This window comes from Anopheles gambiae, chromosome 2 (genome assembly GCF_943734735.2).
Source record: "Anopheles gambiae chromosome 2, idAnoGambNW_F1_1, whole genome shotgun sequence".
NCBI lineage: Eukaryota > Metazoa > Arthropoda > Insecta > Diptera > Culicidae > Anopheles > Anopheles gambiae.
In genome coordinates this window covers 330,624-343,072 of record NC_064601.1, presented here as the reverse complement: position 1 = coordinate 343,072, position 12,449 = coordinate 330,624, and the positions used below count along the sequence as shown (strand labels likewise).

Genomic DNA, 12,449 nt, shown 5'->3' with positions numbered 1-12,449 from the left:
TCATTTAGCGCTGTGCCGTCACACATCATTAACACGATTCGGTTTCCCATCTTAGCTTCATTCAACTGCCTGGCGAGTACGAAGTAGCGAGCAGTCTGTGTCTATACGAGAGGGAAAACGAACAAGAACGGCTCAAAATTCCAGGCCCTATCATGGAGGATGTAAATGTGTTTGTAAGTATATATATGTAAGTTGTATATAGCATTCGGTTGTCCTAATTTGTCCTTATCTTTCGTTAGATCGTAATCAAGAAGAAGAACAATCAGGCAGGAATACGCTACGAGTATACACTTCCTTCACACAACGGCAAAAACCAATCGGCGTACTACTGGAAGCTAACGGACTGGTCAGTTTGCTCGGCCACCTGCGGCGGAGGAAAACAGTTCCGTGAGTCAATATGTTATCATCGTGGCAAGGGAGTGGCTAAGGAGGAGCAGTGCCTGCGACATGCATTTGGGAAGCGGCATGAACCGATTGCGCGAGACTGCAACGACGATCCGTGTCCGTTTAACTGGTGGGTTGGACCTTGGCAGCTATGCCCAATGACTTGCCGCAAGCCACACAAGCCTGTGCCGATACGGCGCAGATCGATTCTATGCGTTGATTCCAACTCCAACGCTCGACCGGATACGCATTGCAATAACAAGCCCCGACCACACGACAAGGAACCCTGCGGCGAGGAACTGCCCGTATGTCAAGAAAATCAGCGATCAGGCCAGGAAACAGAACGTCCCGATACGATACCATTCGAAGAATTCGGTCCCTCCGATCTTCCATCCCCGTCGACACCGGCTGACGACTATGAGGTGAACAACAACATCTGAAACACAACAATCGCGCCGCAGTGCAACCTTGGAGAGTGAATATGTTATATTAACATTTATGGCACTGCTCTCGGTGTTTGCATAGACATGCTGGACACACCTTGCCCAAACAGTTTGTGAAATAAAACGCACTCGTGACTATACTCAGTACAAAACTGCATGCATTTGCCGATCAGCATTTGCGCACTGTGTATGATGCTAACTGCTGGCTGCGGAACATGCAGCACTCTTCATAACGCTTTACGTACTTTTTTATGATGTCATTTGAGACCACGTGTTTGTATTTAATAAATCTTTATTTTATAGAATAAATAGTATACTTCTGATTTATCTGCCTTTTGCGTGCTCTGGACAGAGGAGAAATGTAGGCTAGCGCTGCAGCTAGAAGCGCGTATTATCGGGCATTTTTATGAAATACGCTACTTTATTCTGCGGCACGTGATAGTTGTGTATCCATCGGCTTCCCTTCCGCAATGACTCATCGATGCCATCCTTCCAAACGCCCTGCGGTAAATAAACTGAAACAAATGCATACACAAAAAAATTAGACAAATGCGACCACTTTTGCGTGCGTGATACAAAACAGACAGAGACAGCCACGAACATACCTTCACGAACCGTTTCTCCTTTTTTGAGCACGGGAGCCACAATCATTCCATCGCCAATGGAAAATTCATCGTCGATCGAAAAACAGTTCACATCGGTCGAATCCAGCATCCAAAGCGGGCGGATGATCGGCAATCCTTCGTCCATGGCGATGCTCGAAAAACGCTCCAGCAGGGGAAGCACTCTCTGCCGAATGTCGGCCAATTCTTTCGCAATTACCGTTACCGTTTCATCCCTATATTCCGACGGTAGGTGAGTGAAACGCAATACGGGCAGAAACGTGGCAAGCTGAAGCCATCGGATGTACAGCTCCTTATCAGGCAGTGGTGGCAGCTCGAAGGAGTAGTATGAATACATTTTCTTTAATTGCTGCGTAGGCAGCACAAAGTCTCCACCGACGGGGCCGGGCATTAAGAACGGAAAGCCTATAATGCCGTAGGAAAGCATCGTAGGAATTATGCTTTGCAGCCCACTCCACGAGCTATTCACTGGCGGTAGGCTAAGAAACGCTGGCGGACGTGGCACGGATATGGCACTCGACACACCAAAGATGCTCAGCGTGCCTTCAAAGCGCTCCATGAAGTAGTTTTTGTACTCGTCCGGATTGACAAGCGTCTGGGAGCATTGATAGTAGCGTGGAATGTTGAACGCAGTGCCAAAGTCCACAAAATAGGAGTCTATCTCTACCGTTTCCGATATCTTTTTCAGCTGCTCGGCCAGCCACGGTATGGAGGCATTATTGGTTACGTCCAACACACCGGCGCTCGTTGTGCTCTTGTAACGCGTGAGTGCCGGGATGCTTCTTTCCGATTCACGTTCAAATATAAGCAGCTTTTTGGCGACCGCTTCCCGGAAGTTGCTACTTTCGGTGCTGATGAACGGCTGAATCATAAACGAAACGCGGAAGCCTCGCCGGTGAAGTATGTTGACGGTTTCGTCCAGCGTGGGGAAACGTTCCGAATCCAGCCGGAAATCGCCAATCGTGCGCTGCCAAAACTCGTTCACAAGCACATGCCCTAGCCGCAGATATCCGAGCGCAATGATGCTTTCCGTGTAATTGTAGATGGCCACCTCGGTGAGATCTTCCTGCTTGGAGGCCGGTATCTGCCATACTGGTTCGCGTAGCAGAGACTTTATCACGTCATTGTCCCGCTCAGTCAATCCATCCCACAGGCTTTTCTGCATCAGCCCGTTGTGAAGCGTTTTCATGTCCGGTCCCGAGCAAACGGTGTACTTCAACTCTGGGAAGCGCGTCTGCTGATTTACAAAGGCAAATTTGTCGTTTTTGCCCTGCAAACACAGCCGTTTGCCGGAATCGGTGTTTACGCTTACGTATAGAGGCGTCTTCTCGTCCACTTGAATGGCAACTCCGCGTGAGTTTAGAAAATATCGCTTCAGTGCGTTGCCCCACTGATGCATGTTGATGTCACCGGTCACGAACGGTCCGGCAGGAATCGTTGCTTTCCCGAGAATGTATTCAATACCCTTGGTCAATCCTCCACCATACCAGAAGCCACGCTCCTCGGAAACATCGAAACAGTCCGTCGGGTAGAGATCAGCTAGCAAAGACTCCCACTGAAACGAGTAGCATTTGATGTCCGGTCCTGGCGATTTGGCTAGATTCATGTAAAGTCTCGCCTTTGAGTTCCACTCATAACAAACACTGCCATCGTCCTTCAGATCCTTCGGCAAGCAGTTGTACGGCTGCTCTATATTCAGCGAAGTTCCCAACACCCCCGTTAACAGCTCACCCCCTTTCCCATCCAGCAGGCGAAAGTTCCTAGTTTTCTTGTGAAACTTAATGCTCTCGAAGTACGACTTGGCCAACAGCTTCTGGTTGTACATAACGTACGCATATCCAACCTGAAACGTATTATAAACTAATTAGCACCACAAACACCGCACTCTCAAGAACAGTGCATTGCGTTCGTTATTTACTCACCAGAAATACTATGATAAGGAATAACATCCCGACAAACACGCGAAGCTTGTAGTCTTTAGTTTCGCGCTTTTTCTTGCGAATGATAGCAGGTACGTTCTGTAAACGAAACAAGCAAATATTAGAACACGACCATCGTATGTGGGAAACCAATCAGCGTCGGCATGGTTGCTGAATTATCACACCACTCGCACTCCAAATTAATTTTGATAGCAGTTGTAGGTTCAGTGTACGGCGGGCGACGCTCGGAATAATTAACATTGCTGATATCTGTATACAGGTATTTGGTTTCTTCGTATTTCAATATTGATTGTGCAAGTAACTACACTACGTAGTGTTTTCTATTGTGTCAAATATTTAACTTTCTCTATGCAACCACATACCACATAAATTAATAGTAGCCAATCCTTGCTACAGGGCATTTCGGAAACTTTCACAGAAAATTTGATTTTGCCTGTTGTTGCGACACTAGCAATAAAATCACTTCATACCGGAACAATCATTACCTCGCGCAATGCCTGCCATCTTAAGAGCGATGGAATTTGTGATCGTTTTTCACGATCTATATAACAAACAGACACTTTCCTCGAACGGAGAGGCAGGTTATGTTTTGAGTTATCTAAATCTGCTAAACAAGCGAATGAAACGTTTGCACTTGTTGGTTCGTCGTTCAACGATTGACCAGCTTTATCTAGCTCTTCCATAGAAGCTTCGGCCTTTCCTTTTAAACCGATCATTGCTGATTTGTAAATGAACTTGTCCGAAAACCTAGCAATACGTTTGTTCTACCAACCCACTACTGCCACTCTGGGCGACCATATCTAGTCTGATCGCTGAGAAGCATCTATCAGGGTGCAGGCTCCTGAGAGACGTATTCAATATTGATATACATTATTATCTTCTTTTTATCATCTCAATTCCCGGCCCCCGTCATCCGTAGCACGTTTTCACACATTTTTGGCCAACATATGTGATGATGAGTCGCACCACACCACACCACTGTTTCCTCTCCATTCTAGGGCAACCGTTACTATGAGTTACCGGCACGTCGGACACATCAAACAATCGCAAAGCAATACAAACTGGGAAACATTTCGTATTGGTCGTTCGCGAACATCAAACGTTTCCTAGGCTACTGGCTGTAGGATCGGCGCTGTTTATTACTTTCACTACGCGACGGTTTAGGGTACACCTGGAAACCTAAGTAAACATTTCATTTTATTAGCGCATTGGTATCGGGTTGCATCGACGTTGCAAGAGAGTAGTGCAAAGTGTTTCCAGAACAATTTTTAAAACTCGATCTAAATAATTGCAAACAATTTATTGAACGATTTTCAATATGCCAATGCAATCGAAACATTCCAAAAACTTTGTAAAAGCTCAAGCCAAATCTAACTACAGCAACGATTTGCCAGCGAAACAACATCGCCCGGGAGTTTACAATCGCCATCAGTAAGCTTGCTAATTATGTTAAGGATCCTTCGTACAGTTATTGAGTGTTTGCTTCGTTTTCAGCCCACAGGAATGCGATCTCATGCTTCGATGGAGACCCATTCATCTTCAAAGAGATGATCCGTACGAAGGGAAAAATGTCGTTCAAATCATGAACAAAGACAATGTGCGAAATTTGCTTATCCCCAGCAAAGAATCGTCCGTGTATCCTGCTTTCTGGTCTAAGGAGGACTATGAACGCATGCAGGACAAGGCTAAACTAAAGACGCTCGAGGATCGATTGGCCCAATTTAAAGCAAATGAGACAGAGAAGAAGAATATGCTGGAAGAGTCTGAACGGCGCAAGAAACGACTGCAAGAAATTGATCGCGAGCGTCAACAAAAAGGTGGAAAAGTGGGCAACATACTGGAAGATGGAGAAGGTGACCGAGACTCCGATACGAGCCCGAGGAAAATCATCGACCGAGCGTTCCTCGCCAAACAGGAGCAAGAGGAAGAGGTCAAACGGGCCAACCGCATCATTCTGGCCGCCAAATGTCACATTATACGGGATGCACAGATAGCGGAAAAGCAGGAGATCGAGCGGGAACTACGCACGGAGGAGCTGCGCCTCGAGAAAATGATGTTGCAGGAAAATGAAAAGGCACTCAAAGAAGAGGAAAAGAAAAGGGAAGTGAACAAAGTGCTCACCACACAACACTCGGAGGAAATACGTAACCAACTGTTGGAACGCGAAAAGATGCGCCTCAAGGAAGCGGAACGGATCGAGGAAGAAGCGCGCGTTCTGAAACAGGCACAAATGGCAATTGCGGAAGAGGAAAAGCGGAAGGAAAAGGAACGCCACGATCGTGTCAATCAGGTCCGCGAGGGATTAAAGAAGGCATACGAGCTATCCGCTCACTACAAGCAGGTCGAGTTCGAGGAGCAACGTATAGCCGAGCTTAAAATTCAAGAGTATATGCGCCAGAGAATGGAACGGCAGAAGAAAATAGAATTTGAGCGCAAAATTGCTGCCGAAGTGCGGGAAAAGGAGCACGACCGAATGCTCAAGATTCAGCAAAAACTACTCGACACCAAATCGGAGAAGAATGATATGGACCTTCGGCGGGGCCAGGAGCACATCGAGCGGGAATTTCGACGCCGTGAGAAAGAAGCCGCCATCAAGAAGAAAGAGCTCGAACAACAGTTGGCAGTGGCGCGGGCCGCCCAATTAGAGGCCGTGGTAAGTCAATGTCCAAGCTTGCATAAACTCGCATATGCAACACCACATTCAGTAAAGCATTTTGTTTGCCCATTTTAGAAAACGGAACGTGCCATGCAGCTAGCTCGCGATGAGCAAGAGCATAAAAAAGCGATTGAAAAGCTAAAAGTTGAAGAAGCCAAGGAGATGGAACAAAAACGGAAGCAGCTTAAACTGCGTGAAAGATACCGCGAAGAGATCATCCAACAAATGAACCTCAAAGAGCAAGAGCGCCGCGAAAAGGAACGTATTGCTAAGAACGAACAGCAAGCCCTACTGGAAGCGGAAAAGAAACGTGACAGGTATGTAACATATACGAACGCTTTTAGCCAATAGTATATACATACACTTCACTTTACACTACATTCTCTTCCATTAGGAACATCAAAACTATTATTGCCAACAAAATAAAAATGATGAAAGAGAGCCAGGTCCCGGAACGTTTCATCAAGGATGTGGAGCGTCAACTCAATCTCGGAAAGTGAGCGTGAGTGGAGAGCGCGAGGAGGGCAGGAGGGGGCTCACTGCATGCGTTTCGCAAGTACGTCTGGTTTCAATATCGTGTTTCCTCACTTCATATGAATCTATCCTAATAAATTCGTGTGTGATTCTTTATGTTCTTATCTTTCAAACATGTCGCCTTCACAATCACAAATTGTTGATCAAACTTTCACAAATAGCACTTGCAACCTGATTTAAGCTTGGCTTGGTGCCGTGATGACCTTGTAATATTAATCATCTCGTTTTACACGGGAAACAATGCTCAAGTGTACACAGTTTGCGGTTTTCTCATTCGTTTCTCATTCATTCAGCCGTCTCAGTGATCAGCCAGTTTGTATCTATTACTTTCATGCTGAAAAGATGCAAGTCAATGTGCAAAGTCGTTGCAAATCATTTTCTTATCGCTGGATATAAATCATACAGAATACTATGGGATCTATTTTGCGAACACGTAAAACGATCAGAACATAAAGCCAGCACCAATATCCCCCTAGTCGTGATCGTTTCGTTACACTGGATACACTGTACTCGCTACCAACGACCGCGGTAATTTTCTAATTTGGCTCACTTAACCCCATTCTCAACGGCGTCTTTTGTCGCCTTAAGCACATGTCAGCCTTAAGCAAGACCTGGCGACGCCTGCCGTGCGCTGTAGATCACCAAAGCAAATGATACACAGCCCGACACAGCCCGTTGGAACCGGTTGGAACTGAAACAAAACTTCCCGCAAAACATGAACCACCCGCCCCCGATGACGCACGTTTTAACACAGGGATTCCCAAAAACCTGGATTAATTTTACCTTTTTGCTTCTTCAATTCTTAACAGCTCATTGCAAAAGCTTACCTGCATTTTTTCCTTCAGCAAGCTGGCCAATGAGTTTACGCTGGTGATCGAAGCCTGATTGCTTAGCACGCTGTGCGTATCGAAGTCGTTCGACATCATCTCCTTGTCGTTTAATCTCAAGGCGGGCAGTGGTGCAATCGAGGAGCGTCGTTTAGTCCGGAAGAGGTTTCTGTTTCATTTGGTGGTACATGCAGCGGGTTATGAAATTAAACAATATCACGACTTAGTGTAAATAACCGTTTCGACAACCATACAACCACCCCATCACAATCGATTTAAACTTCTACTTTGATAAAAATGTCACTTGATGAATACACAAAATATGCTTACTATAGCAGCTTTATGTTGTTAGGAAGTAAAATGCAATGTAGACATTATACACTTAAACGATCTGACACCGCGCGTAACAGCCCTGAACCGACCGGCAAGGCAGACCTTATCTCGTTGAATGCGGCAATGGTAGTGCCAGACGCACTGCCGCACCGTTCGACACACAACAGCTGTTTGTTTGTCTGGCTGTTATTGTCGATGTTGTTGTATCATAAGCTTCGTCATCGTCTCGGAATCGGTTTCAAATTTACGCGCGCTGTAGTGCTATTTTGTTTGAGGTGTGAGTGTGGCAAATGCTTTGAATTAAAACTGGTTTTGTTGTATCATATATACTTTCAACGATTCGTATTTGTTGTCATTCTGTTGCCAATAATCGGTCAAGCACTGTATGAATGTAAATCAGCGAAAACGTAAATACTGCTAAACACATTGCACCCACTGTAATATCATTGAATGTTCCGAGAGCTGTCTATCTCTGCACCGTTTGCTTTTGCGATAGAGAGAAACTCGTTCTGTGATTCGGAGAGTGAGGTTCAGTGTCGTCATTCTTTATAGTCCTTCTTATAGGCTGGGAGTAAAATACCCATCTGCACGATATGAATATAATGAATTCAACTTTGTATGATAACGTATTCTGTTTCTGCTGGTTCTGCCAAGATGTTGCGTGCTTTGTTTACGTATACGTATACGCATATGCGAACCTCAACGACCCTCGGACCAAGGATAGCCGCTAATATAATATCAGCACGGAATTAATCGGCAGCGTAGGAGGAACGCGGAATATGCACTGCAAGCAAATGAGTAGTTATTCACAAGGAAAGGTTGCCATGATAAGCAAAAAATATGTACGTAAAAGTTTCAATAATTATCACTGATGCACATTGCACATACAGTGATCTTTTCACACCACTTTTGCAACACTTTAATAGTTTCGATTATTTCAATTAAAAAACACTCTTTCTTCTGATGGAACAGTAATTGGAACAGCGTTAATACTCTGTAGATGTTGGCTTGCTTATGTTTCCCCTGACCCTACTTACCCTTACCCTGTTTGGCCGAAGTGACTGAAGGTGGCATATTTAGGCTCCACCACAAACTCTTCCATTTCACACTCGCGCTGCACAGAACACTGGTTGACCATAATCAGCAATTATTTGGCAAACACTGGCAGCTGCAAACACGGTCACATGTGCTCAAACTAAAACTTCTAATCCTACGCAAATGTTCACAGCGAATGCACCTTATCATTCGATCGCTCAGTTCAAACTACCCTCTGCTCTGTTTACCTTATATGCCGAGCTCGCAGAGATGCGATGGGCGAAAAAGATGGAAACGGTTGATCGATTCCTGCGCCTACTAAGGAACTAACCTAGCCTAGTCGTAGAGACGATTAAGATGCTGACCGATTGAAAATTCCAACACAACGCACAAACACACACATGATGATGATGATGGCCAAAGCCCCATCGCTGATTGTATCAAACGCTCAGTTGATGTGTTTGAAGATACTTAGTGCCAGCGACAGCTGCTAAACGTTGCGCCGTTGCAATCTTATTTTATTGCAATACAATTATTTTCATACCTGCCACACTAATCACAATGAGCCAAGTACATTGGATTTGCGGTCAATAGAATCATGTTGAAAAAAAATATATATTTTTTCTACGCTGTGATTGCAAAGGGAACAAATGAAGAGATAATTTGCATGTCGTGCGAGTGATTACAGCAACTATTTTTGTTTTCGAAAGAAGCAAATTGTTCGCTCGCAATCCAGCTCACAATGTTTTTTTTAGCTGTCCACACTACCTCTTTGTCCATATGACCATTGATCCAATGGCTATGTAAGATATCGCAAGACGCTCGTGCGATAAGCGTTCTGCAATGATTTATAGGTTATTTGTGGAAAAGTGAAATCTTATCTCTGATAAAAGATATCCAGCTTCAACGCTACTCACTTGCTACGGCGTTTATCGTCCTCGTCGCTACTGCTATCATCATTAAACTGTAGCATTGGTTTGAGGTTTGCTGGTGTAGTAGGAGTTTCTGGGGTAACCGTAGTTCCGTCCGACAGAGAATCTGATCCAGATTCCATGACCTGGAAATAAAGCAATGTTATGTATTATGTGTGCTCTAGCCATTGCGTGTTCGTTCGTGTTAAAAGGTTCACTAGAGCACTTGGTAATCGTTTTGTTTAAAACACTTTTATAAAAAGAAGATTTTGATTCCGTTGTGCGCAATTTGAACAGTAGTTTCGTGCTTCCAATGCATCTTCCCCAGTATCGTGAGAGTACTTCGTAATTAGAAGCGAACACATTTTACCTCCACTCAAGATCACCCGATCCACTCAACCATTGTTACTCGATTAGCATTACCAAGCTAAGAAGTAATGGCGCAATTTGTAGCATGGTCGTTCTATGTTTGCCTATAATTTGAAATCCTTTCAGATGGTAATATGCCTCACGATGCTGTATAAACGGCGGAAAAAACGACCCTTGCACCATTTTAGGGTAAATTAGTCGCCAACTAATTTACGTACCTAATTTAGTTGAATCGCAAAGTGTTGCTGACCACATGCCGACAGTACTATAACCTTCGACAACACCCTTTAACTCATCAACTGTACAGAAAGGCGTTGAGGAGATTGAATGCATCTTTTTCACAGTTTTCACCGTCACATCAGTTGCATCGTCACATCATACTTACCGATATTTTTGAACCATTTTCACATTCATGCGCTGATCTCAGTACTTCCAGCTCATTCACATTCAGGCTTGGTAAGGAAATGGAGTTTCGACGCAAACCTCTAGCTCGTTCGTCGATCAGTTTCAGCTCCGTAGCTTTGTCCCTGGCCTCTTCGATCAAATCCCTATGGGTGGAAGAAGTAATTAGTTTCTGTTATTTTTTTTCTCTAATACGGCGGCTCACCCATCATTACTGCTGGTGTCGATGGAAACTGTTAGCTTTTCCTGCATCCTTCTTTCGGCAAGGCTGGGACCCGCTGCGTTACGGCCAGTAATATAGGCTCGAGCGAGATTCTCCTGGCTTTCCGTCATAATGTCGTACTCTTGGTCAACTGTCGATCTACTACTGATCGCGGCTGCCAAACGATCGCCGCCGTCGTCAAAGCAGTCGTCTTCGTGATCCGAATCGACAAAGGGGATGTTCTCTTTCTCGATTGGGACGCCTGCCTTGGACTGCCGACCGTGCCCTTGCCGTGACGTTCCATGTGGTTCATCCGTTGTAGCACCTTTGTGCATGATCGCGATTTGTTTGCACTATCTATTTGATACAAACTTACGAACGATGTGCCTTTTCCCTCGAAGCACTTCTCTTTCTCACACACACACACACACACACACACACACACACACACTCACACACACTATTTCGTTCGCGTACACACTGACTATCTTTCTTATTCTAGAAATATTACGTTAGGAAAATAAAAATAAAACACATTTCTTAGCACCATCAACCTTATTGAATTATGAAGGGTTAATATCAATAGCAATCCACAAAATAGGTACAGCGACGCATCGAAAAGTCACGTTTTATTTATTTTTTTTTAATTCGTGTCATTTGCAACCGGGACACTTGCACCGTGAGCTACATCGGCCGTCCATTATGCCATTCAAATTATTTCCTAAAGGCACACAGCAATTAACCAATGTTGCGAAGCTGGCAAACGCAACACCGGCGATACAACCAACTGTTGTTTAAAAATTAAAAACTGTTAAACATTATTTGAATTTGAGCATTTCAACTAACAAAAAATAGCTCCACCTGGAATTTACTATCATATTCGTGCACGACCAATCTTCAATCGAACCTCTCGAAAAGAAGGATGTCCAGAAAGATAAGATAATCTGAGCCCATCACGCTCGTGGGTCTTCTTTATCGTTGCTTTACACAGTACATTTTCCAATGCGAACAGACAATTATTCATTACACCCGTTAATGCGCTAAATAAGCGGAATCTTATCGCTTCATCCAACGAAAAAGAAAATATTATCTTCATGTTCGTTCACATATCATGCAACAATTTGAATTAAACGGATTATTGTATTATGTCTAATGAAGTTGTTGTAGGATTCTCAGATAAATTTACCAAACACATCAAACCAATCTTGCACACGAATGTTTCCACTACTTTACAACACCACAATATCTATGGCAATGGAGCTATGGAGCTGGTACTGCTATGCCATACAGCGGCTGCCAAGTTCCGCCGATGCAAATTCTATTTCACACTTTTCCGTTAATCGTGTTGCTCAAAGCCATGCTCTGAGCGACAATATCACACAGCTCTACACGAAACTTCATCGGTAAGGCAGAATAAGAAAATCCATTTCATCGCTTTTTTTGTTTTCTATAGAGCAACCTCGTCGCCTTATCGACTTATTAGTACCGACAGTCACTAAAACACGCAGACGGTTTAACCGCAACACAAGTAACCGTACAAATACACGGTAAGACACTGGGTGGCTTAGTCAAGCAAATCGTTGCTTCTGGGGACAATTCTAGTCAGATTCGATGAGTTAGTAGCACCGCTGTACACCATTCTCTTTCATTCGCTTACCTGGTGTGATTAGGTTACAGATCCATTAGTTCTTCAATCTATCTGACGCAAGCAACAAACCATGTCACTGGCGGCAGTAGACACACGAATGTGCAATCTCGTTGATGATAATGTGAATTGATTGTTTATCATA

The 12,449-nt window shown here is 44.3% G+C and overlaps 3 protein-coding genes across 10 annotated transcripts in view; 2 read left to right on the top strand and 1 right to left on the bottom strand.

The window, feature by feature from the left end:
- Positions 1-1,150, top strand: part of LOC1282050 (A disintegrin and metalloproteinase with thrombospondin motifs 7) — a 19,092-nt gene extending 17,942 nt beyond the window's left edge. For both annotated transcript variants that reach the window (XM_061644789.1, XM_061644790.1), the window contains 2 exons: positions 56-173; positions 240-1,150. In XM_061644789.1, coding sequence (XP_061500773.1) covers positions 56-173; positions 240-824 — 703 coding nt within the window. In that variant the 3' untranslated portion in view covers positions 825-1,150. The remainder of the gene's footprint in view (positions 1-55; positions 174-239) is intronic.
- LOC1282051 (myogenesis-regulating glycosidase) lies at positions 1,102-12,449 on the bottom strand. 7 transcript variants are annotated; one of them, XM_061644792.1, is made up of 8 exons: positions 12,317-12,449; positions 10,663-11,157; positions 10,441-10,603; positions 9,693-9,832; positions 7,408-7,576; positions 3,373-3,468; positions 1,433-3,293; positions 1,102-1,342 (listed from the first exon to the last, which is right to left on the bottom strand). In XM_061644792.1, the coding sequence occupies exons 2-8, from the start codon at positions 10,992-10,994 to the stop codon at positions 1,206-1,208; spliced, it is 2,898 nt and encodes a 965-aa protein (XP_061500776.1). In that variant the 5' UTR covers positions 10,995-11,157; positions 12,317-12,449; the 3' UTR covers positions 1,102-1,205. The 7 variants fall into 7 exon arrangements, with proteins under 7 accessions (XP_061500776.1, XP_322051.5, XP_061500777.1 ...); XM_322051.6 differs by lacking the exon at positions 12,317-12,449 and adding an exon at positions 12,150-12,299; XM_061644793.1 differs by lacking the exon at positions 12,317-12,449 and adding an exon at positions 11,846-12,288.
- On the top strand, positions 4,688-6,676 carry LOC4577402 (cilia- and flagella-associated protein 45). The gene is made up of 4 exons (XM_001238575.4): positions 4,688-4,821; positions 4,885-6,043; positions 6,122-6,363; positions 6,441-6,676. Exons 1-4 carry the CDS (start codon positions 4,709-4,711, stop codon positions 6,544-6,546), a joined length of 1,620 nt encoding a protein of 539 aa, XP_001238576.4. The 5' UTR covers positions 4,688-4,708; the 3' UTR covers positions 6,547-6,676.